The sequence below is a fragment of the Mobula birostris genome, chromosome 16 (genome assembly GCF_030028105.1).
Source record: "Mobula birostris isolate sMobBir1 chromosome 16, sMobBir1.hap1, whole genome shotgun sequence".
Classification (NCBI taxonomy): Eukaryota; Metazoa; Chordata; class Chondrichthyes; order Myliobatiformes; family Myliobatidae; genus Mobula; species Mobula birostris.
The window spans coordinates 61,353,575-61,380,593 of NC_092385.1; the positions used below are offsets into that span (position 1 = coordinate 61,353,575).

Sequence of the window (27,019 nt, forward strand, 5' to 3'; positions counted from 1 at the left end):
TTTGTTATTTATATGTTGGTCAAACAGTTTGGACTCTCCTCCTACATTTCAGCTAATCTTTACTTGCTCCTCTCTTAATTTTGTTTACTTCTAAACTGGATCTTTTATGGTCTGCTTGGTTCACGATGCTACTGACAACCCAACATCTACATAATTTAACCTTGCCTTACCTTCTACCAGTTAGTATCTCACATCAATGACCCTTCATCAATGTGGAGGGAGTCTCTCTTTATTTCCATCTATAATCCATGCTATAATGAACTAACCCACGAACACCACTACCTCAGAATTTTGCTTTCTTTTTGCACTACTTCATTTTTTTAATATGTACTCCTTATTGTAATTTACAGTTTTTAGATATCGCATTGTACTGTCGCAAAGCAGCAAATTTCACAACAAATTGTGAAAGTGGCCAGTGAGTGAGTGGGCCAGTGAAGGAGTGGAGCTTTGAGGCTTTGACTCGAGAGATTCTGGCAGTTTTGGCAGTTGGTCTGTGCAATCAAGTCAATCAAGATTTGAATAGATCAGCAGAAAGCCGTTGATTAGACAATCAAGATTTGAATAGCTCAGACTCAGCAGAAAGCAGCTGATTGGGCAGTCGAGGTCAGGTGACCAAACATTTTGAAAAGCTCAAACAGATAAATAGAGGGATAGTTCAAGCGAAGCAGCCTCTGGAAAGCGGCCAGTGAAGGAGTGGAGCTTTGAGGCTTTGACTCGAGAGGCTTCGACGAGAAGAGGCGGAGGACAAGCTTGCTCGCAGTTAGTCTTTACAATGTCTCCTGAGACGGTGATGTGCCTCTCATGTGAGATGTGGCAGTCTTGGCGGAATGCCCCTCTCCCGCAGAGTCACATCTGCCAGAAGTGCATACGGCTGGGCGATCTGGAAGACCGTGTAAGGAATCTGGAGCAGCAGCTGGATGACCTTCGACTCATAAGGGAGAATGAAGCAGTCATAGATGAGAGCTACAGGGAGGTAGTCACACCGAGGCTGTCGGAAGCAGGTCATTGGGTGACAGCCAGAGGAGGGAAAGCGAAGGTGAGCAGACAGGTAGTGCAGAGCACCCCCGTACCCATTACCCTGAATAATAAGTTTACCGTCCTGGATACTGTTGGCGGGGATGACTGACCAGGTGTGAGCTACGGTGGCAGGGCCTCCGGCACTGAGTCTGACCCTGTGGTGCAGAAGGGTGGGACAGAGAAGAGGAGAGCTGTCGTCATTGGAGACTCTATAGTCAGGGGAGCAGACAGGAGATTTTGTGGACGTGAGAAGGACACCCGTATAGTTTGTTGCCTCCCGGGTGCCAGGGTCCGGGATGTCTCTGACCGGGTGCACGACATCCTGGTACGAGAGGGAAGGCAACCAGAAGTCGTTATACATGTTGGGACCAACGGCATAGGCAGGAAGAGGGATGAGGTCCTGAAGTGTAAGTTTCGGGAACTAGGCAGAAGGCTGAAGAACAGGACCTCAAGGGTGGCGTTCTCAGGATTGCTGCCAGTGCTACGTGACATTGATGGTAAGAATTGGAGGAGATGGCAGTTGAATGCGTGGCTGAGGAGTTGGTGCAGGGAGCAGGGTCTTAGATTTTTAGATCATTGGGATCTCTTCTAGGGAAGGTGGGACCTGTACAGATTGGATGGGTTGCACCTGAACTCCAGGGGGAGCAATATCCTTGCAGGTAGGTTTGCTAGCATGGTTCGGGAGGGTTTAAACTAATTTGCAAGGGGGATGGAACCCAGAGCGATAGAGCAGTGAAAGAAGTGCATGGAGTAAAGCCAGATCTAACATACAGAGAGACTTTGAGGAAAGAGAAGCAGAATAAACAGTGTAAAGACAGTAAGGTAGAAGGGCTGAAATGTGTGTACCTCAGTGCAAGAAGCATCAGGAACAAAGGTGATGAACTGAGAACTTGGATACATACATGGAATTATGTTGTAGTGGCCATTACAGAGACTTGGCTGGCGCCAGGGCAGGAATGGATTCTCAATATTCCTGGATTTCAGTGCTTTAAAAGGGATAGAGAGGGCAGAAAAAGGAGAGGAGGGGTGGCATTACTGGTCAGGGATACTATTACAGCTACAGAAAGGGTGGGTAATGTAGCAGGATCCTCTACATGACAGGAGTGAAGGTAGGACTGATTAGAGATAAAGGTGGGAAGATGTGCCTGGAGGCTGTGGAAGTGAGCAAGGTCCTCAGTGAATACTTCTCTTTGGTATTCCCCAATGAGAGGGAACTTGATGATGGTGAGGACAATAAGAGTGAGGTTGATGTTCTGGAGCATGTTGATATTAAGGGAGAGGAGGTGTTGGAGTTGTTAAAATACATTAGAACAGATAAGTCCCCGGGGCCTGACAGAATATTCCCCAGGCTGCTCCACGAGGCAAGAGAAGAGATTGCTGAGCCTCTGGCTAGGATCTTTATGTCCTCGTTGCCCACGGGAATGGTACTGGAGGATTGGAGGGAGGCGAATGTTGTCCCCTTGTTCAAAAAAGGTAGAAGGGATAGTCTGGGTAATTATGGACCAGTGAGCCTTACGTCTGTGGTGGGAAAGCTGTTGGAAAAGATTCTTAGAGATAAGATCTATAGGCATTTAGAGAATCATGGTCTGATCAGGGATCGTCAGCATGGCTTTGTGAAGGGCAGATCGTGTCTAACAAGCCTGATAGAGTTCTTTGAGGAGGTGACCAGGCATATAGATGAGGGTAGTGCTGTGGATGTGATCTATATGGATTTTAGTAAGGCATTTGACAAGGTTCCACACGGTAGGCTTATTCAGAAAGTTAGAAGGCATGGGATCTGGGGAAGTTTGGCCAGGTGGATTCAGAATTGGCTTGCCTGCAGAAGGCAGAGGGTGGTGGTGGAGGGAGTACATTCAGATTTAAGGATTGTGACTGGTGGTGTCCCACAAGGATCGGTTCTAGGACCTCTACTTTTCGTGATTTTTATTAACGACCTGGATGTGGGGTTAGAAGGGTGGGTTGGCAAGTTTGCAGGCGACACAAAGGTTGATGGTGTTGTAGATAGTGTAGAGGATTGTCAAAGATTGCAGAGAGACATTGATAGGATGCAGAAGTGGGCTGAGAAGTGGCAGATGGAGTTCAACTCGGAGAAGTGTGAGATGGTACAATTTGGAAGGACAAACTCCAAGGCGAGTACAAAGTAAATGCCAGGATACTTGGTAGTGTGGAGGAGCAGAGGGATCTCGGGGTATATGTCCACAGATCCCAGAAAGTTGCCTCACAGGTGGATAGGGTAGTTAAGAAAGCTTATGGAGTGTTGGCTTTCATAAGTTGAGGGATAGAGTTTAAGAGTCGTGATGTAATGATGCAGCTCTATAAAACTCTGGTTAGGCAGCACTTGGAGTACTGTGTCCATTTCTGGTCACCTCACTATAGGAAGGATGTGGAAGCATTGGAAAGGGTACAGAGGAGATTTACCAGGATGCTGCCTGGTTTAGAAAGTATGCATTATGATCAGAGATTAAGGGAGCTAGGGCTTTACTCTTTGGAGAGAAGGAGGATGAGAGGAAACATGATAGAGGTGTACAAGATACTAAGAGGAATAGATAGAGTGGATAGCCAGTGCCTCTTCCCCAGGCACCACTGCTCAATACAAGAGGACATGGCTTTAAGGTAAGGGGTGGGAAGTTCAAGGGGGATATTAGAGGAAGGTTTTTTACTCAGAGAGTGGTTGGTGCGTGGAATGCACTGCCTGAGTCAGTGGTGGAGGCAGATAGACTAGTGAAGTTTAAGAGACTACTAGACAGGTATATGGAGGAATTTAAGGTGGGGGCTTATATGGGAGGCAGGGTTTAAGGGTCAGCACAACATTGTGGGCTGTACTGTGCTGTGCTATTCTATGTTCTATGTTCTCTATGTTCTAAATGTTGGTGATATTAATTCTGATTCTGATTAAGATGGTGGAGACATGAGTCTAGGGGACAATGCTGAAAGGGGAGGGGAACAAAATGTTCCTGGTGGTGGGATCTTGTTGGAACTGCAAAAATTCAGGAGGATGATCTGTTAAATCCAGTGGCTGGTGTTATGGAGGGAGAGGACCAGGGGAACTCTGCTTTCACCCTCCTCCTCCTGGACAGAGCAAGAACAGAGATACAGGAAATAGATGAGATGGGGTCAAGGGCTGTGTTCATTGTGGCAGGTGTAGCACATTCAGCTACAGGGTCACTGAGGAACTGGAAGATCATCTCTGTTCCTCCCTTTGCAGATACCACTTGACCCTCTGAATGTTTGTAACATTTTTATGTTTTTATTTCAAACGAGAAAATCTGCAGATGCTGGAAATCCAAGCATCATACACAAAATGCTGGAGGACTCTTCATGATGAAGGATCTCATTGACTGTTTACTCTTCTCCATAAATGCTGCCTGGCCTGCTGAGTTCCTCCAGCATTTTGTGTGTTGCATATTTTTACTTCATTCTGTTTGTAGCTGGTGCCTATTGTTGCTGGGATGGATGGGTAGATGTGTATCAGCCCCATGAGAATGACACTCTAATGTAGTGGGCTCTTTACTCACTATCTAACCATGGTGCACCTGCTTGAAAATGTCTGAGCTGATCGAGAGGGAGCTGTGATGCTCTGGTTGAAGGCTGAGACAATGTAAGGGAAGCCAAGCACTATGCGTAACTTCCCCAAGAAGGCCTCTTCCTACGTCTATATCTGCTCTGGAATAGTTGGTTGAGATATGGGAGTTTTACCCATGTAGACCTCTCTTTAACATACCATGAAATTGTTTGCTTAAAGAAAGTGAAGGGAGTGTTACTGTGCTAAAAATTAGCTGCAGGGGGATCTCTGCACGTCAAGTAGCATCTGTGGAGGGGTAGGGATTGTTGACAGGTGAGAGGCAGAGGTGAGACAGGAGCTGGCAGGTGATAGGCAGATCCAGGTGAGAAGGGATTGATCAGCTGATGGACCTCTCCCCACCTGCTTCCACCCATCCGCTCTGAGAATCGAATGGAAGATTAGCTTTATTTGTTACATGTGCATCAAAACATATAGTGAAATGTGTCATTTGTGCCAAAGAGGTGTTGGGGGGCAGCCCACGAGTGTCACCATGCTTCCAGTGCCAACATTGCATGCCCATAACTTACTAACCCTAACCTGTACGTCTTTGGAACATGGGATGCAACTGGAGCATCCAGAGGAAACACACGCAATCACAGGGCGAAAGTGCAAACTCACCACAGACAGCAGTGGGGATCGGACCCCAATCTTTCGATCCCCTTCAATGAAAATTTGATTAATATAAAATCTTAATTACTGTCAAATGCATTGCTGGCTGGTAGCCCAATTCTCTGGATACAAATCCAGTTATGCTTAAATGAGAATAATTTGGTCCGGTTGTGGGTGTATGAATGTTGTGCAAGGTGGTCAGACCCAATCTGGCAGAGAGCGGATTGTGCTTCAGCCCTCAGTTTCATCTCTTTATACCAGCTGTCTCCACTTCATTACCTCAGTCCTGACGCCCGCCCCGCTGAGCTCCTCAAGCAGTTTGACTTTTTGCTCCAAATTCCAGAATCTGCAATTTCTAGTGTCTCCATTGTACCGTGGTAAGCCCACTTTGAGCCTTTTGTTTAGAGTGTGGAGGAGCTTTACTCCGCATTTACTTTCAGCCTTATTGTAGGAAGGATGTGGAAGCTTTAGAGAGGACACAGAGGAGATTTATCAGCATGCTGCCTGGATCGGAGGGCATGTCTTATGAGGATAGGCTCAGCGAGCTGGAGCGGAGGATGAGAGGTGACTCGACAGAGGTGTGCAACATGATAATGGGCATAGACTCAGTGGATTCTCAGAGCCAGGGTGGAAATGGCAAGTACGATGAGGCATCATTTTAAGGGAGATGTCGGATGTAAGAGCGTGGTGGGTGTGTGGAACACCCTGGCAGGAGTGGTGGTAGAGGAAGATACGTAAGGGGCATTTAATAAACTCTTAGGCACATGGCTGATGGAAAAATGGGCTATATAGGAGTAAAGGTTTAGATTCAGTTATAAGATAGACTAACAGGTCTATATGGTGCTGTAATGTTCTGTGTTCTAGCCTTTGGGCTGTTTAATAGTGCAGTCCAGTTTAATAGAACTTTACTCTGTACCTAATGGAAGATATTCCTGTATGGGATATACTGTAGTTCTCACAATTCGTCTACTGTGCTCCATCTGTCCTGTGTGTTTGATGGGATATTTGAGTGATGGGGAGGTGCAACATGGAACATGTTCTTCAGCCCATTATGTACCTACCAAACACCCATTTACTCTGTTTATACAAATCCCATCTTATTTTCCCCAAGTTCCTACCATTCAGCTACACATCTGGGACAAGTTACAGTGGCCCACGTCAAAGGTAAGAGGCTCTTGACAACTTACAGTGGCCAGTTAACCATAAAACTGACACGAGTCTGGATGTGAGAGCACCCAAGGAAACATGGAGGATGCAGCAAGTCCCCACAGTATGTCAGTATGAACCTCAGTCACTGGATCTGTGACGTAACCCCTCTAGCAACCTTGCAGCTGTGTGCTTTATATATCCAAGCATTGTTGACTGGGAGATCCAGTTGATATTTACTCTGTTTGTAACCTACATTCCACTTGTCCTGGGAGTGTTTGACCAAACACTACAGAGGTGTATCAAGGGCAAAAAAACACCAAACTGCTGGAGAAACTTTGCACGTCAAGCAGCATCTGTGGAGGCAAAGGGATAGTCATCATTTCAGGTTGAGGCTGTGCATCAGGACTGAGTGTGTAAAGGGGTGAAATTAGTATCAGGAGCTGAGGGGTAGGGATGAAGCAGGAGCTTGCAAGCAATAGGTGGAGCCACAGTGAGGAGGTAGAGGTTGGCAGGTGATTAGTAAGATAAAGGAGCTGGAGAAGAAAGTACTGAGGAAGGCCATGTGGTGGTGGTTGCGGGTTTGAGTGAGAACAAGGCTGAAGAGCAGTATAAATCATAGTGAGGGAACAATGTGAGAGAGTCTCACAGAACTCCCATCAGAGAGAGGAGGCAACCTGTCCCTAAATAGCCAATCACATATTGTTCTAATGTGGAGAGCGTTTCACTCAGTATCTTGAGCTCAGTTACACCTAGCCTACCATTACTTATTTCTGCAGTGAGGGGGGGATCTTTAATATTTAACCAGTGCTATAGCTGCCCCTGGAGTGGTTGATGGGTCAGGATAGAAGTTATTGAATGTGCATGCCTTCTATGTTGGGAGCATTTGTTGAGAGATGTCGAAGGAGATTACGGAGATCAGATCTTGCAGGCCAATCGAAAGTCTGGAAGTTGAAGCCCAATGACCAAATCCTGAAGACTGGAGGGTGGGATTTTTGTCCTGAAATCTGGGTACTATCCATAGGTGTGGGTGGGAGGGGGGAAAGCGGCTTGTTTTGTTGCTGAATGTATGTTGTTGTGATCAATGTGGGCATGCGATGTTGGCATTGGAGTGTTTGGCGACACTTGCACTTCCCTAGGTTGTGTTGGTTGTTAATGCAAATGACTAATTTCACTGTCTTTCAGTGTACAAGTGAAAAATAAATGTGACTCCTAGGTTGTACTGTATGGGGAGTTTGCTCTGTGCCCCGCCCTTGCTGTTCCATTTCACCCTTTTGTAGGATCTGTGTGTGTAGCTGGTGATCATGGCTGCTGCTGCTGAGATAAAAGAAGGCAAGCTGAAGCTTGAAGGACAGGAGCTGTTTTACAGACGGGCGATCCCCACCGAACAGCTCCCCAGGCTCTCTGTCCTGTTGCTCCATGGCATCCGTTTCTCCTCTGAGACCTGGCTGAACCTTGGAACACTCCAGAAGCTGGCAGAGGCAGGGTACCAGGCAGTGGCCATCGATCTACCAGGTAAGGTGGCTGGTCACTGTTAAACACGCACAGCATCGAAGGTTGGCTGCATATTGGGGGGGGGGGGCCTTTGGGGTTCTAACGTTTAACTGTCATTCATTCTTTGGGGCACTGCTCTGACTTTGTGGATGTTTGTGAAGAAAAAGAATTTCACAATGTACATTGTACATTTCTCTGACATTAAATGTACCTATTGAAACCTATTGAAGGCTGTCACACCCACTGCTCACTGTCTTCACTTCCACAGGCACTGGCGGCTTTTATTCCTTGATCAATTCTCAGGATGTTGACCGGTCCTCCTGTGTAACCATATGGCCACTTTAGGGAGCAGTTGAGAGTCTGAATTTGTATGAATAGTAGTTCTTTCCTGAAGGGCATTTGTTCCCCAGACGAGTCGTTACTGTAAGCCACAAACGAGAATATCTGCAGATGCTGGAAATTCGAGCAACACACACAAGATGCTGGAGGAACTCAGCAGGCCAGGCAGCAACTATGGAAAAGAGTAAACAGTTGACGTTTCAGGCTGAAACCCTTTGGCAGGACTCAGCCCAAAATGTCGACTGTACTGTTTTCCATAGATGCTGCCTGGTCTGCTGAGTTCCAACAGCATTTTGTGTGTGTTTCTGTAATCCAGTGGGTTTGCTATCACCCTTCATGACCCCAGATTATTAAACCAAATAAAGACTTTGAAATTGCTGTGGTGCTTTGAGAATTCATCCTTTTGGATAAAACATCCATCTGAATCATGAAAACAATTCCCCATGGAACAGTTTTGTGGGGTTCAACTGTTAACTCTGGAGAACCCAGCCTCCATGACCACCTATTTAGTTCTACTTCCGATTCCCATTCCAACATGGCCTCCTCGATTGCCACAACAAGGCCACTCTCAGTTTGGAAGAGCAACACTTCATTTTCCATCTGGGTAGCCTCCAACAACCTGATAGCACAGACATTGCTTTTTCTAACTTACGGTAATTTCTCCCTTTCTCAAGTTCCCATGCTTGCTCTCCTCTTAATCCTTCCCTTCTCCTTGCCTGCTCAACACCACCTTCTGGTGCCCCCTTCCCCTTCCATTTTCCCATAGTCCACTCTCCTGTCCTATCAGATTCCTTCTTCAATCCTTTACTCTTCCCACCTTTCACCTCCTACTTCCTCACTTCATCCCTCCTCACCCACCAAATCACCTTCCTCCTCACCTGATCACACCTATCACCTCCAGCTTGTACTACTACTCCTCACCCTACCTCTTATTCTGTCGTCTTCACCTTCCTTTCCAGTCCTGATGAAGGGTCTTGCCCCAAAAGGTTAACTGTTTATTCTTCTCCATAGATGCTGCCTGTCCTGCTGAATTCCTCCAGCATTTTGTGTGTGGTTCATCTGCTCCTGTATATTACTGACAATGCCTTTAGAAGCCTGTTGTTTTTTTTTAACCAGCTCTTTGCTAGAATAAGGTTCCACAACCTTTTAAAGCTCTTTGGTACCTTTACAAACCCAATTTCTTGTGAATTTTGGCAAAGCATTCAACTTACAATTTACAAATCGTCGGGTCATTGAGAAACAGAAAGGAGTCCTCTAGCCTACTGCACTCATTTACACTTTCCCTACACTAATGAACGTTATTCCCACCACTTTCTCATCAGTACTCCTCCAGATTCTACCACTCACCTACAAGCTAGGGGCAATTTTCAGCGGCCAATTAAACTACCGACCTGCATATCTCTGGGATGTGGCAGGATACCACAACTCGAAGAGTACTCCATTAGTATAATCCAGCCAGTGCAGTAGTACACTAGCAGAATGCAACTCAGTTACCAGCGTTAGTAGGTATTACTGATGTACGGCACTTCCATGCATAGGATTGAGGGTGCCACAGCAGGTATAGCCAGTAGAACCTTTGCCTCAAAGCTCCTGTGAGCCAGATTCGATCCTGACCTCCAGTGCTGTCTGTCCAGGGCTTGCACATTCTTCATGACCACGTGGGGTCGGACCAATTGTCATATTTTGTTTTGTTATTGTCACATGTATCAAAGTACAGTGAAAAACTTTGTTTTATATAATTTGATAGGTTTCAATGAGACCTCCCCTCATTCTTCTTGATTCTGGTGAGTACGGACCCAGAGTCATCAAACGCTCCTCATATAATAAGCCTTCTAATCCTGGAATCATTTTCGTAAACCTGCTTTGAACCCTCTCCAATGTCAGCACATCCTTTCTTAGATAAGGGGCCCAAAACTGCTCACAATACTCCAAATGAGGCCTCACCAACACCTTACAAAGCCTTAACATTACATCCTTGGTTTTACATTATAATCCTCTCAAAATGAATGCTAACATTGCATTTGCCTTCCTCACCATGGACTCAACCTGCAAATTTACCTTTAGGGAATCCTGCATGAGGACTCCCAAGTCCCTTTGCACCTCAGATTTTTTAATTTTCTTTCCATTTAGAAAATAGTTTATGCTTCTATTTCATCGACCAAGATGCGTAACCATACACTTCCTGATACTGTATTCTATCTGTCACTTCTTTGTCCATTCTCCTAATCAGTTTAAGTCCTTCTGTTGCATTTCTGCTTCCTACCCCTCCACCTATCTTTATAATGTTCCTCAAACTTGGCCACAAAGCCATCAATTCCTTCATCCATATCATTGACATATAATGTAAAAAGCGGTCCCAACATCGGTCCCTGTGGAACACCACTAATCACCAGGACTCAACTAGAAAAGGCTCCTTTTATTCCCAGTATTTACCTCCTGCCAGTCAGCCAATGCTCTGTCAATACTAGTATCTTTCCTGTAATACCATAGCCTCCTGTTAGGCTGCCTCATGTCTGGCACCTTGTCAAAGGCCTTCTGAAGATTCAAGATTCAAGTACACAACTGATTCTCCTTTGTCTATCCTGCTTGTTGCTTCTTCAAAGAATTCCAACAGATTTTGTCAGACAAAACTTTTCGTTAAGGAAACCATGCTGACTTTGGCCTATTTTATCATGTGTCTCCAAGTATCCCGAAACCACATCCTTAATAATCGACTCCAACAACTTCCCAACTACTGAGGTCAGATTAACTGGCCTGTAATTTCCTTTCTTCTGCCTCTCTTCCTTCTTGAAGTGAGGATTGACATTTTCAATTTTCCAGTGTTCTGGAACCATGCCAGAATCCATTGATTCTTGAAGAATCATTACTAATATCGCTACAATCTCTTCAGCCACCTTCTTCCGAACCCTGGGATGTAATCATTTGGTCCAGGTGACTTATCTACCTTCAGACCTTTCAGTTTCTCAAGCACCTTCTCCCTGGTAATGGCAACTTCACTCACTTCTGCCCCCTGACTCTCTCAAACTTCCAACATACTGCTAGTGTCTTCCACAGTGAAGAGTAACACAGGATACTTTCCTTGTCCCCCATTATTACCTCTCCAACATCATTTTCCAGCTGTCCGCCATCTACTCTCACCTCTCTTTTACACTTTATATATTTGAAGAAACTTTTGGTATCCTCTTTAGTGTTATTAGCCAGCTTACCTTTGTATTCCATCTTTTCTTTCTTAACATTTTTAGTTGCCTTCTGTTGGTTTTTAAAAGCTTCCCAATCCTTTAACTTCCCACTAATTTATCTATTATGTGCCCTCTCTTTGGCTTTTATGTTGGCCTTTACTTCTTTTGTCAGCCACGGTTGTGTCATCCTGCCTTTAGTATATTTCTCCTTTGGGATGTATCTATCCTGCACTTTATGAATTGCTCCCAGAAACTCTAGCCATTGCTGCTCCGCCATCATCCCTGCTAGTGTTCCCTTCCAGTCAATTATCTGCCAGTAGAAATGGTGGATGCAGGTTTGCTTTTCAGCATTTAAGAGAAATTTTGTGTTTTAGCACTCTATTTCTAGATTGCAGAGATGGTCAGAAATCATCGATATCAGTAGCACCTATAGAGGCTGGTAATTGAGTTGCATTATTCTGCTTTGTCTGATTGCGCTGGCTGAGTTGTTACTAATGGAGTACTCTTAGTGTTCTGGTGCAATGTGGTTTACTGATGAATATTTTCAGAGCTCTGGCCAATTTTCCTTCTGCTGTTTCTGCCCCTCTCAGGCCTGGGTAACTCTAAAGAATTCACTGCTCCAGCCAAAGTGGGGGAGCTTGCTCCTGACAGTTTCCTCTTGAACGTGCTGAAGGGTTTGCAGTTGGATGCAGTGGTGATAATCAGCCCATCACTGAGCGGAATGTATTCACTGCCGTTCCTGTTTGGCCACAGTGATGTGGTAAAAGGGTTCATCCCTGTGGCCCCCATCTGCACTGAGAAGTTCTCCGCTGAGCAGTACGGGAACATACAGGTAATCTGGCTCTATCACACCGATTGCGGCAGAGTGCTCTTAACATTCTCAGGACGCTCCAGCATGTGGGACAACCAGTGAAACACTGAGAAAGTTAGTCATATTATGCCATTTGCTACCACTGTTCAATGGTAGCATCCTCTTAAATGATACCAGTGATGTCTGCTCCTCCTGCCCTTGTACCTTTATTATAATGGAGCTAACAGCTCTGTACTGAGCCCAATTCTTCTCATCCACATTACTCTTGGTAAAGACATCTACGTTGAAGGGACTGACCCCACTCACTTTGAAACTCCACTCTACCCTTCTGCTTTATCTCTGTCTGGCACCCAGTTATCACATATCTCTAATTAACTCCACTTTGGCTCCCTGTCACAGACTCTTCACGTGCCATTAGTAGCCTCCAGGGCAAATGCCTGGGGTTGAACTAAAACTTTCCAGGAGGTAGAGGAGCCTCCAGGTTTAGGAACAGCTGGTATGGATAACTTCACTCACCTCAACAGTGAACTGATTTCACAACCTATGGACTCACTTTCAAAGAGTCTACATATCATGTTCTCAGTGTTATTTATTTATTTGTACGATTTGTCATCTTTTCTACACTGGTTGTTTTTCAGTCTTTGTTGATGTCTAGCTTTTCATAAATTCTGTTTCTTTATTTTCCTGTAAATGTCTGCAAGAAAATGAATCACAGGATAGTGTATGGTGATGTTATATCTACTTTGTTAATAGATTTACTTTGACTTAGATGTAATTTCACCCAAGCTGAGCTTTCAACTCTACTGAATCTCAAGGTTAAGAATTTTACATCTAAGGGGTTGGGAGATGTTGAGAACCAAGCAGTCAGCTAGGTAGAGTGTGGGCAGCAGAGGTTCAGTTAATTTTTTCAGAGCAGAGTAGGTGTCAGGTAAAGCAATGATATTAACAACCTGGAGGCTTTTTCCACTGAGATTGGGTGAGACTGGAACTATCGCCATGGGTTAAGGATGAAGAGTGAAATGTTGAAGGGGAGCTTCTTCACTCAGGGTAGTGTGAGTGTGGAACAAGCTGCCAGTGTATGTGGTGGATGCGGGTTTGATCTCAGCATTTAACAGAAGTTTGGATGGGAGTAGTGGGGTCCAGGAGCGAGTCAATGGGAGTAATCAGATTAATAGTTCAGCATGGACTAGGTGGTCGCAAAGCCTGTACTCTATGATTCTATGACCAAGATAGAAACAAACTGTGTTGCAGAGGTGGAACTGAGTAGTCTCCATGTTTAAAGATGACCAACATCTCAGATGTCCGGACAAGATATTCCCTAGGACCTTGAGGGAAGTTAGTGTGGAAATAACAGGGGCTCTGACAGAAACCTTTCAAATGTCATTAGAAACGGGGATGGTGCCGGAGGATTGGCGTATTGCTCATGTGGTTCCATTGTTCAAAAAGGTTTCTAAGAGTAAACCTAGCAATTATCGGCCTGTGAGTTTGACGTCAGTGGTGGGTAAATTGATGGAAAGTATTCTTAGAGATGGTATATATAGTTATCTGGATAGACAAGGTCTGATTAGGAACAGTCAACATGTATTTGTGCGTGGAATGTCATGTTTGACAAATCTTACTGAATTTTTTGATGAGGTTACTAGGAAAGTTGATGAGGGTAAAGTGGTGGATGTGTCTATATGGACTTCAGTAAGGCCTTTGACAAAGTTCCACACGGAAGGTTAGTTAGGAAGGTTCAATCATTAGGCATTAATATCAAAGTAGTAAAATGAATTCAGCAGTGGCTGGATGGGAGACGCCAGAGAGTAGTGGTGGATAACTGTGTGTCAGATTGGAGGACAGTGTGTAGCGGTGTGCCTCAGGGATCTGTACTGGGCCCAATGTTGCTTGTTATATATATTAATGATCCGGATGACGGGGTGGTAAATTGGATTAGTAAGTATGCAGATGATGCTAAGATAGGTGGTGTTGTGGATAATGAAGTAGGTTTTCAAAGCTTGCGGAGAGATTTAGGTCAGTTAGAAGAGTGGGCTGAAAAATGGCAGATGGGGTTTAATGCTGAAAAATGTGAGGTGCTACATTTTGGTAGGACTAATCAAAATAGGACATACATGGTAAATGGTAGGGCATTGAAGAATGCTGTAGAACAGAGGGATCTAGAAATAATGGTGCATAGTTCCCTGAAGGCGGAATCTCATGTGGATAGGGTGGTGAAGAAAGCTTTTCGTATGCTGGCCTTTATTAATCAGAGCATTGAGTATAGGAGTTGGGATGTAATGTTGAAATTGTATAAGGCATTGGTAAGGCCGAGTTTGGAGTATTGTGTACAGTTCTGGTCACCGAATTATAGGAAAGATGTCAATAAAATTGAGAGAGTACAGAGAAGATTTACTAAAATGTTGCCTGGGTTTCATCTCCTAAGTTACAGAGAAAGGTTGAACAAGTTAGGTCTTTATTCTTTGGAGCGTAGAAGGTTGAGGGGGGACTTGATAGAGGTGTTTAAAATTATGAGGGGGATTAATAGAGTTGACGTGTATAGGCTTTTTCCATTGAGAATGGGGGAGATTCAAACAAGAGGACATGAGTTGAGAGTTAAAGGGCAAAAGTTTTTGTGTACAGTTTTGGTCCCCTAATCTGAGGAAAGACATCCTTGCCATAGAGGGAGTACAAAGAAGGTTCACCAGATTGATTCCTGGGATGGCAGGACTTTCATATGAAGAAAGACTGGATAAACTGGGCTTGTACTCGTTGGAATTCAGAAGATTGAGGGGGGATCTGATTGAAACGTATAAGATCCTAAAGGGATTGGACAACCTAGATGCAGGAAGATTGTTCCCGATGTTGGGGAAGTCCAGAACGAGGGGCCACAGTTTGAGGATAGAGGGGAAGCCTTTTAGGACCGAGATTAGGAAAATCTTCTTCACACGGAGAGTGGTGAATCTGTGGAATTCTCTGCCACAGGACACAGTTGAGGCCAGTTTACTGGCTATATTTAAGAGGGAGTTAGATATGGCCCTTGTGGCTACGGGGGTCAGGGGGTATGGAGGGAAGGCTGGGGCGGAGTTCTGAGTTTGATGATCAGCCATGATCATAATAAATGGCGGTGCAGGCTTGAAGGGCCGAATGGCCTACTCCTGCACCTATTTTCTATGTATGTTTCTAGTTTAGGGGTAACATGAGGGGGAACTTTTTTACTCAGAGAGTGGTAGCTGTGTGGAACTAGCTTCCAGCAGAAGAGGTTGAGGCAGGTTCGATGTTGTCGTTTAAAGTTAAATTAGATAGATATATGGACAGGAAAGGAATGGAGGGTTATTGGCCGAGTGCAGGTCACTGGGACTAGGTGAGAGTAAGAGTTTGGCATGGACTAGAAGGGCCGAGATGGCCTGTTTCCGTACTGTAATTGTTAAATGGTTATATATGTCATATTCTTATCCTTGTGTTTTAAATAATTTCACAACTTCTCTCCACAACCCCCTTCCAAGCCACTTTCACTATCCTAACATCGCTGAAATCTCCAGTTCCTCACTTTATGTCAATAATCTCTCTCCCTTCCTTTTTCAATTTTTTTTTATTAGTTTCATAAAGATATAAACATGACATGGTAGTAGTACAAAGTTATTGGGAATACATTGTTATAATTAACATGAGTGATTATAAAGCCAAATAATACTTAAATGATAAAACTCCCAATCATATAGGATACCAATGAATAATACAAAACAAAGAAAAATATCTGAACAAAAATCATGAAAAAGGAAAAAAAATAATACCCCCCCCCCGCAAAAAAAATGAATCTAAACAGAATTAATCAACTAAACTAAAAAAAAAGACCTGGGCTGTTTTTTTAACATCATAAAAAATGAGAGAAAAGAAAACCTTAGTGTCGGCGACTCCGTTCCTCTCAACCAACATTACAGAGAAGTAAAACAAGTTTGGAAATGGTCAAATTACATCATATGAAAATGCTGAATAAATGGCCTCCAAGTCTTTTTGAATTTAATAGAGGGGTCATAAACAACACTTCTAATTTTTTCCAAATTTAAACACAATATAGTTTGTGAAAACCAATGAAATATGGTAGGAGGATTAATCTCTTTCCAATTCGCCATTAAAGTAAGAAATACAATCATCTGACGAGCTGAAGAGGTTAAATTATTTGATTCTATCATTGGTAACCCAAAAATAGCAGTAATTGGGTGAGGTTGTAAGTCTATGTTCAAAACCGTTGAAATAATATCAAAAATATCTTTCCAATATTTTTTCAACAAAGGACATGACCAAAACATGTGAGTTAAAGAAGCTATCTCGGAGTGACATCTATCACATATAGGAATTATATAAGAGTAATAACGAGGGAGCTAGGGCTTTACTCTTTGGAGAGAAGGAAGATGAGAGGAGACATGATAGAGGTGTACAAGATAATAAGAGGAATAGATAGAGTGGATAGCCAGCGCTTCTTCCCCAGGGCACCACTGCTCAATACAAGAGGACATGGCTTTAAGGTGGGAAGTTCAAGGGGGATATTAGAGGAAGGTTTTTTACTCAGAGAGTGGTTGGTGCGTGGAATGCACTGCCTGAGTCAGTGGTGGAGGCAGATAAACTAGTGAAGTTTAAGAAACTACTAGACAGGTATATGGAGGAATTTAAGGTGGGAGCTTATATGGGAGGCAGGGTTTGAGGGTCGGTACAACATTGTGGGCCAAAGGGCCTGTGCTGTGCTGTACTATTCTATGTTCTATGTTCTATGATTTATTTTTGGACATATGAGCCCTGTGCACTACTTTAAACTGTATCAACGCATATTTAGCACATATAGAAGATGAATTAACTAATTGAAGAATTTTTTCCCATTTTTCAATCGGTACAGTAATCTTACGTTCCCTTTCCCAATCAGTTTTAATTTTATTAGATACATCAGGACATAAATTCATAATTATATTATAAATAATTGCTACAACACCTTTCTGAGAAAGATTTAAATCTAAAATTTTTTCCAAAATATCCATTGGATATAAGTGTGGAAAATTAGGAGAAACAGTAATTAAAAAGTTTCTAACCTGTAGATATCTAAAAAAGTGAGATCTAGGTAAATTATATTTATTAGTTAGTTGATCAAAGGACATAAAACAATTATCCAAAAATAAATCACTAAATCGTACTATACCTTTGATTTTCCAATCTAAATAAGCTTGATCCACAGTGGAAGGTTGAAAAAAGAAATTAGATATAATAGGACTTGCTAAAATAAATTGGTTCAACCCCAAAAATTTTTAAGTCTTTTTCCTCTATTCTCTCTCCTTGGTTGTCTAGAACATTCAAAGAAGCAATCAGTTTAGGTAAATTACCACAATTGTTTTATGAAGCTTCTATTTCCCTAATTCTTAAAAAGAATAAAGATCCTACTGATTGTGCATCATATAGACCGATATCTCTATTGAATGTAGATTCAAAAATTTTAGCAACTAGATTAGAGAAGGTATTACCTCAAATTATATCTGTGGACCAAACAGGATTTATTAAAAACCATTATTCATCTTTTAATATTAGGAGGCTAATGAATATTGTTTTTACCCCCTCATTTAACACTCCAGAATGTATTATTTCATTAGATGCTGAGAAAGCCTTTGATAGAGTTGAATGGCTTTATTTATTTAGTGTGTTCGAGAAATTTAATTTTAGTCCGATATTTATATCCTGGATTAAATTGTTATATCATACTCCTGTAGCTTCGGTTTGTACTAATAATCAAAGATCTCCCTTTTTTCGTCTATCTCGTGGTACGAGGCAAGGATGCCCTCTTAGTCCTTTATTATTTAACATTGTCCTTGAACCTTTAGCAATTGCTATCCGTGACACGCCCAATATTTTTGGTATTACCTGCGGAAATGAAATACATAAATTATCACTATATGCAGATAATTTGTTATTATATATCTCTAATCCGCAGAAATCAATTCCTGTTATTTTAGCTTTGTTGGCTCAATTTAGTAATTTTTCTGGCTACAAATTAAACCTTAATAAAGAGTGAATTATTTCCCCTAAATAAGCTGGTTCCTATTTATGGATGTTTACCACTCTCTTATATATTTAGGGATTATAATCACGAAAAAGCATAAAGATTTATTTAAAGCTAATTTTTTACCTTTAATTGATCAGATTAAACTTTCTGTTTACTAAATATATATATATCAGAAAAAAAAAACCTAGGCTAGGTAAAAGGCATTTACAGAAATCTAAAAAAGAGGGGTGTTTGTGCTCCCGAATTTTCAATACTTAAAATTTTGGTTCAAATATTTATTTATCACACGTACATTGAAGTGTGGCATTTTTATTAACAACCAACACAACCTAAAGTATGCTGGGGCAGCCTCTTTGTGTTGACACACATTCCAGCGCCAACATAGCATGCCCACCATGCTCGGAACAACACAACATAACAAGCAACAAAACAGCAGCAAAAATTATCGCCTTTCCTCTCTTCCACCCACCCACTCACACCCATATATAGTCCTCCAAACCCAGGTCGTGCATCTTCCAAAAAGTCCCTTGCCCTTCCTTGTATATCCCCACCTTAAAACCATTGTAATTGAGAATTTGCTCACCTGTTCCCACCATCTCTTGCTTTGAGTTAAACTTGTGAAATGCTTTGATGTGTTTCTACATTCAACACCCAATATAGACACAAGATGTTGACACTGGTCCCTGTAGTCCAGTGAGTCAGGACCTCTTTATCAGCTATTGGAGATTTTTGTCAAACTAAACAGTGGACAACATATGAGTGATGTGGTGGACTTCACCAGCACTTTAGTTGAGTGACTGCACTGATCCAGTTACTGATCCCCGTTTTGTTTTTCACAGACCCCGACGTTGATAGTCTACGGTAGCGAGGATAAGCCGATGGGAGAGGAGTCGTTTAACAATCTGAGACACCTTTCTAACAACAAGGTGCATGTAATGAATGGGGCATCACATGCCTGCTACCTCAACAATCCCAACGAGTGGCATCAGACAGTGTTGGAATTTCTACAGAATCTGTCCTAAACCCCCTTGGACGTGGATCACAGCAAAAGAATATTTTACTATTGAACGAATCATTAGTGTTACAACAATCAATACAGCTTGTTTGATCCCTGATATCTTTTCCTCTAAAATAATGATTGACCAGCCCTCCCCACGCTCTTTGACAACACTTATGTAATGCTGTGGTTCATATTCTTACTGTTATGCTGTATGTCTTTCATTTTGGCAGTTCTGTATGAGCAGTCTGTTCTGTTTTCATGCTTGTTTGGGTTACTGTTGAAGATGAGAGAGAGGAGAAATGTGTGCCATCCAATTAGGATGGTCGGATTAATGGGAGGTTTCTCTGGTGAGGGACACTAAGGTTGGGGTTGGGCTTGGGCTTTTGTTTGAGAGGAGATGAAGAGAGAAGACGCTGGGGAGAACTGGTCATAGCATACCATCCGGTGGGAGACTTGTTTGTTCATGATGGATTGCGAACGACATTCGGAAGGTGGTGTGTGCTTTCATGTTGACTGAGGGGCCAGTGTGTGAGTGACAGTGAAGTTCAAAATGAGCGCGAACTTGTACGCATTTGACTGTTTAATTAGAATGGGCCCTTTTTGTAATTCTTTACTAACCCTTCAGTTAAGATTCATAAATATAATTCCTTTAATTGTAGACAGTGCACTGTCTCTTATTTCACGGCATTAATTTGTAACAGGGTAGCAAATGACACAGCATCCACACAAACCGGGGTTTGGGGTAGGATTGAGCATGTCTCAATCTCACGAGTTTGGCTGGGCCAGAAGTTGTCTTACACAGCCACGGAAACCAGGGTGTTTCACTTATGTCACATGGATTCACCTGCTACTCATCTTTGACATCCCCTTTGTTCTCCCCATACCCTTCTTGCAGCATTAAACACATTTAACCTCCTCCCTCACTCTTTGTAGTTCTGAATGATGATCATCCACCCAAAACGCAATATACAGTATCCTCTTTATAGTTTGTCTGCTGTGTTTCCAGCATTTCCCATTTTATTTCAGATTTGCAGATGATGGAAGATTTGTTTTTTGTACTTTTAGGGAGATCGCGATTTCCATTAGTTTCATGATAAGATGCCAGAAGTGTTTTTTACACTATAGTAATTTTTGTCTTGCTTTGTACTGCTGCTGCAACAAATTTCGTGATGTGTATCAATGATAATAAACCTGAATCCGATTCCAACAGCGTGCAAACAGAACTGCACACAATATTCCAACTATTGGAAGTGATTAGGATCAGAATATGGGTTACATCAACCAACTTGACTCACTGGTGAATGAATAAACCATTTATTCACTACATTTGTTCAAATCCATATTCCTTGGCCAAAAGAACAGAAATGACAACAATATCAAGGGAAATGGCTGAGATGAGAATGAATAATGTTGTTAATAGGACCAAAGCTAGTTCAGCAGATCAGAACATCCTTAACAGGGAGCCAAGATCAGATTGTTGGGAACTTGCTACAAACTATGTACCTGTATTCCCAGATCCCTTTGTTCTACCACACTCCTCAGTGCCCTACCATTCACTCTGTAAGACCCACCCTAGTTGGTCCTACCAAAGTGCAAAACCTTGTACTTATCTGCATTACATTCCATCTTTCATTTTTCTGCCTGATGCAGCTTCCTCTGCAAGCCATGATAGCCTTCCTTGCTGTCCACTACATCCCAAATCTTGGTGCCATTCACAAATTTGCTGATCCTGTTAACCACATTATCATCCAGAACATTGATGTAGATGACAAACAACAATGGACCCAGCACCATTCCCTGTTGCACACTAGTCACAGGCCTCCAGTCAGACAGGCAACCATCTACTACCACTCTCTGGCTTCTCCCACAAGGCCAATGTCTAATCCAATTTACTACCTCATCCTGAATGCTGAGCGACTGAATCTTCTTGCCCAGACTCCCATGCGGGACCTTGTCAAATGTCTTACTTAAGTCCACATAGACAATATCCACTGCCTTGCCTTCATCCACTTTCCTGGTAACATCCTCAAAGAACTCAGAAGATTGTTTAGACATGACCTACCAAGCATGAAGATATGCTGATTATCCTTAATCAGTCCATGCCTGTCCAAATACTTGTGTATTTGGTCCCTTAGAATACCTTACAATAACATTCCCATAAATGATGCTAGACTCACCAGCCTATAACTTCCTGTTTTCTGTTAAGAGCCTCTTTAAATGGAGGAACAACATTGGCTATCCTCCAATCCTCTGGTACCTCTTCTGTCGCTAAGAATGTTTTAAATATTTGCTAGGGCTTCAGCAGTTTCTGTGCTTGCCTCCTTAGGGTCCGGGGGGACACCTTATCAGGCCCTGGGGATTTATCCACCCTGATTTGCTTCAGGTACCAAACACCTCCTATCTGTACAGGGTCTATGTAGTTGATGCTGCTTTGCATCTCTTCTATAGACTCTATCCCTGTCAAGTATGCAAAGAAGATCTCACCCATCCGTTTTGGCTCCACACATGGATTACCATTCTGGTCTACTAGAGGACCAAGTTTGTTCCTTGAAATCCTTTGCTCTTAACAAACCTGTAGAATCCCTTAAGATTCTTCTTCACCTTGTCTGCTAGAGCAACTTCATGCCTTCTTCAGCCTTCCTGATTTCTTTCTTGTATTCCATTGGTAGCTCATTTGTTCCCACTTGCCTGTACTTGCTAGGCACCTCCTTTTTTCTCTTAACCAGAGCCTCAATATCTCTTGAAAACCAAGGTTCCCTACACTTGTTATCTTGACATCTTATTTTGACAAAAACAAGCTTTGTACTCTCAAAATTTTGTTTTTGAAGGCCTCCCACTGTCCAAGTACACTCTTACCAGAAAACAGCCTGTTCCAATTCACACTTGCATTTCTGATACCATCAGATTTGGCCTTTCTCCAATTCAGGATCTCAACCCACAGACCAGACCTAGCTTTTTGCATATTTACTTTGAAACTAACGGCATTGTGGTCACTGGATGCAAAGTGTTCCCCTACACAAACTTCTGTCACCTGTCCTGTCTCATTGCCTAATAGCAGATCCAGTATAGTCTGCTCTCTCATTGGGACCTCTATGTACTGATGAAGGGAACTTTCCTGAACACATTTGACAAACTCTATCCTTTTATAGTACGTGATTCCCAGTCAATATGTGGAAAGTTAAAATCATCTATTATGACAACCTTATGTTTCTTGCAACAGTCTGCAATCTCTTTACAAATATGTTCCTCTAAATCCCTAGGACTGTTGGGTAGTCTGTAACATAGCCCCATTAAAGTAGTCACACCTTTCTTATTTCTCAGTTCCACCCATAACATCTCACTAGTTGAATTCTCCAGTCTGTCCTGACAGAGCACTGCCGTGGCATTTTCCCTGACTACTAAAGTCACCCTCCTCCTTTAATCCCTCCCTCTCTGTCACATCTAAAACCCCAGAATACTGATCTGACAAACCTGCAACCAAGTCTCACTAATGCCCACATCATCATAATTCTAGAGTTGATCTATGCCCTGTACAAGATTTTGGTGAGACTGCAACGAGACTAGTGTGTACAGTTCTGGTTACACACTTTTGGAGTGAGAATCAGGTTTATTTTCATTAATGTACATTGTCTCGTGAAAGAACATATTTCACAAATTAATGTTATAAAAATAAATAGTACAAAAGACAAATAATGAGGTGATGTTCGTGGATCACTCAGAAATCCGATGATAGAGGGAAAGAAGCTGTTCTTAAAACGTTGAGTGAAGATCTTCTGGCTCCGGTACCTCCTTACGGATTTTAGTAATGCCAAGAGGGCATGTACAGATGGTCAGGATACTTCGAAATGGATGCTGCTTCTTGAGACACTACCTCTTGAAGATTACTTTGATGGTGTGGAGGGTGGTACCCACAATGGAACTGGCTGTGTCTACAACACTGTGCAGCCTCTAACAATTGTGAGCATTGGAGGCTCCATACCAGACTGATGCAACCAGTCAGAATGCTCTCCACAGTACATCTGTACAAACTTGCAAGAGTTTTGGTGACCTACCAAATTTCCTCAAACTCCTAATGAAGCAGAGATAATGCTGTGGCTTCGTATGGTTGTGTCAATGTGCTGGACACAAGTTAGATCCTCAAAGATGCTGATACCCAGGAACTTCTCATCTGTCCATTACCTCCCCCTTGTGGTCCTTCACCTTCCTTTTTAACCCCCCAATGGTCTGCTGTCCTCTCCTACTAGATTCCTTCTTCAGTCCTTTAACTCTTCCACATTTCCTCTCCCAGTAGTGTGTGTTCTCCTGACTTCCTGAAAGATGCAACTAAACTAGAGAGGGGTGAAGAAAAGATTTGCCATCTAAAAGTAGGAATAGGTTTAAGGTGAGAAGGGAAAGATTTAAAGGGGCTGAAGTGGAAGATTTCTCCCACACACAGGTGGTGGGTATATGTAATGAGCTGTCAATAGAGATAGTAAAGGCAGGGCCAATTATAAGGTTAAAAGACATTTGGATAGCTCTGTGAATAGCAAAAGTTTAGAGCAGGGGTTCCCAACACCCTTTATAGACCAATACCATTAACAGAGGAGTCTGTTAACCCTGGTTTAGAGCATATCAGAGGCCTTGATAATAGACCAGGACTTTAAGCCACGATTTTAATCACTGGAAACCAGAAGAACTAAGTTTGGTTCAACCTGAAAGGACAGCACAAACTCCAATTAAGTGCAAGTGTCATGCACCGGTTATAGAAGAATCTGGAGTTAATGATTAATTATATTAAAACATAGGCACAAAGTAAACTTGCTGCTGTAACAAGGAGATACAGAAGTGAACTCTAGTCTCACCCAGTCATATTCCAAAATCATTTACCCTCAGTCTATTCCTCATGACTGCTTTATTAAGAATTTTTGTAGAGCTGGTTTAAAGTTTTAGAAAGGGTGGCAGTGACTGGGTAATATCCCTTCTAGGGCAAGCTGAGAGAAGGTCCCGTTTCTTTTCTAGTGTCATTATGCTTAAAATCAGTGCCATGGATCAACTCTGCAATAGCACCTCCTGGTTTTATTTCAGGCATTAGCAGTTATTTTCTATTTTCAGTCACCTTTTCTGCAAGCAAATCTTAGGAGACCTGGTCTATGGTCAGCAGCTGCCATGAGCTCCTCTCACCCACCATTAATACAAGTGATTCTGCAGATGCTGGAAATCCAGAGCAACAGGTGTAAAATGCTGTTGGAACTCAGCAGGTTAGGCAGCATCTATGGAGGGGAATAAAAAGTCGATATTTTGGGCCCAGACCCCAAGAACGGTCCTTTGTTATTCAAATAACAAGCCATGGGTGAAAAAGGACATTAAGGACATCCTGAACGCTAAAGAGAGGACGTTTAGAGATGGAAATAGGGAGGAGCTGAGGGCAATAGAGAGGGACCTGAAAGCCAGGATCAGGGAGGCTAAAGACAGGTCCAGGAGGAAGCTTGAGTGGAAACCCCAGCAGAACAACATGAGAGAGGTCTGGAGGGGGATGAGGACCACCACTGAGTTCCGGCAAACTAGCAACAGAGGAGCTGAAGGCAGTGTGGACAGGGCCAATGAACTTAACCTGTTCTTTAACAGACTTGACATTGTGGCCCCTGCCCATCCCCCACATGAGCCATCTGTTGTCGGCCCCCAACCAACACATGTTCCACTCTCCCCTCCTACCCCTCCTCACAGTCCCCCACCCTGCTCTCATGACTATACCCCTTCCCCACACGAAACCACCATGGTGGGCTTCACAGCTGAAACGTCTCAACCCAAGCAAGGCTGCAGGACTGGATGGTGTCAACACCAGGGTGCTCAAAGCCTGTGCCCCTCAGCTATGTGGAGTACTTTGCCATGTATTCAACCCAAGCCTGAGGCTCCAGAGGGCTCCTGTACTGTGGAAGACATCCTGCCTCGTCCCTGTGCCAAAGATGCCACGCCCCAGCGGCCTCAATGACTACAGACCGGTGGCATTGACCTCCCACATCATGAAGACCCTGGACAGACTTATTCTGGAGCTGCTCCGGCCTATGGTCAGGCCACACTTAGATCCCCTCCAGTTCGCCTACCAGCCCCGACTAGGAGTTGAGGATGCCATCGTCTACCTGCTGAACCATGTCTATGCCCACCTGGACAAGCCAGCAGTTTTTTGACTTCTCCATTGCGCTCAACACCATCCGCCCTGCTCTGCTGGGGGAGAAGCTGACAGCGATGCAGGTGGATGCTCCCCTGGTATCATGGATTCTTGATTACCTGACTGGCAGACCACAGTACGTGTGCAGACAACACTGTGTGTCCGACAGAGTGATCAGCAGCACTGGGGCTCCACAGGGGACTGTCTTATCTCCCTTTCTCTTCACCATTTACACCTCAGACTTCAACTACTGCACAGAGTCTTGTCATCTTCAGAAGTTTTTCTGATGACCCTGCCATAGTTGGATGCATCAGCAAGGGAGATGAGGCTCAGTACAGGGGTACGGTAGGAAACTTTGTCACATGGTGTGAGCAGAATTATCTGCAGCTTAATGTGAAAAAGACTAAGGAGCTGGTGGTAGACCTGAGGAGAGCTAAGGCACCGGTGACCCCTGTTTCCATCCAGGGGGTCAGTGTGGACATGGTGGAGGATTACAAATACCTGGGGATACGAACTGACAATAAACTAGACTGGTCAAAGAACACTGAGGCTGTCTACAAGAAGGGTCAGAGTCATCTCTATTTCCTGAGGAGACTGAGGTCCTTTAACATCTGCTGGACGATGCTGAGGATATTCTACGAGTCTGTGGTGGCCAGTGCTATCATGTTTGCTGTTGTGTGCTGGGGCAGCAGGCTGAGGGTAGCAGACACCAGCAGAATCAACAAACTCATTTGTAAGGCCAGTGATGTTGTGGGGATGGAATTGGACTCTGTCACAGTGGTGTCTGAAAAGAGGATGCTGTCTAAGTTGCATGCCATCTTGGTCAATGTCTCCCATCCACTACATAGTGTACTGGTTGGGCACAGGAGTACATTCAGCCAGAGACTCATTCCACTGAGATGCAGCACAGAGCGTCATAGGAAGTCATTCCTGCCTGTGGCCATCAAACTTTACAACTCCTCCCTTGGAGGGTGAGACATCCTGAGCCAATAGGCTGGTCCTGGACTTATTTCATAATTTACTGGCATAATTTACATATTACCATTTAACTATTTATGGTTCTATTACTATTTATTATTTATGGTGCAACTGTAATGAAAATCAATTTCCCCCAGGATCAATAAAGTATGACTATGACTATGAAAGGTAGGGGTAAAAAAAATCATAATAAGGTGAGTGGTGGGAAAGGTGTACAAGCTGGTAGGTGAGAAATGAAACCAGGTGAAGGGGCGTAAAGTGAGAACCTGGGAGTGACAGGTAGCAGAGCGGGAATCTAACATGGGAGAAAGGGTACCAGATGGAGGTGATGGGCGAGTGGGGAAAAGAGGAATGCAAAGAGAGAGAAGGTACTACCGGAAGTTAGAGAATTCCATAGGTTGGAGGCGACCCAGACGGAATTGGAGAGAAGCCACAAACGGGAAGTAGACGAGCCCAAGCTGCTGGATGAAGCGGTTCCCCCAATCTACGTCGAATATCGAGTAGCCCCGCCATGAGCACCATGGCACACGATCGCAAGTCAAGTGTCGCCCACCACTCCCGCTGCTGCCCCGGGAGGCCAAGGCCTCCGTCCGAACTCCGCGCCTGACCCATCTTGTCTCCCGTGGCGCTACTTCCGAAAGCTGTTGTCGCTCCCTCATTGGTCGGTGCAGCCGTCCTCCTATTGGGCGCGGAGCTGGGGGGGGGGGAAGCCTCACGCTC

General features: G+C 43.6%; 1 protein-coding gene across 4 annotated transcripts in view; it reads left to right on the forward strand.

Annotated features, from left to right (window-relative positions):
* The window catches only part of abhd14b (abhydrolase domain containing 14B), a 33,413-nt gene extending 13,579 nt beyond the window's left edge, over positions 1-19,834 (forward strand). For 2 of the 4 annotated variants that reach the window (XM_072280719.1, XM_072280722.1), the window contains exons 2-5: positions 6,300-6,352; positions 7,615-7,849; positions 11,937-12,178; positions 19,016-19,834. In XM_072280719.1, coding sequence (XP_072136820.1) covers positions 7,639-7,849; positions 11,937-12,178; positions 19,016-19,198 — 636 coding nt within the window. In that variant the 5' untranslated portion in view covers positions 6,300-6,352; positions 7,615-7,638 and the 3' untranslated portion in view covers positions 19,199-19,834. The remainder of the gene's footprint in view (positions 1-6,299; positions 6,353-7,614; positions 7,850-11,936; positions 12,179-19,015) is intronic. The other 2 variants (XM_072280723.1, XM_072280720.1) reach the window with 1 other exon arrangement.
* Positions 19,835-27,019: the final 7,185 nt, after the last annotated feature.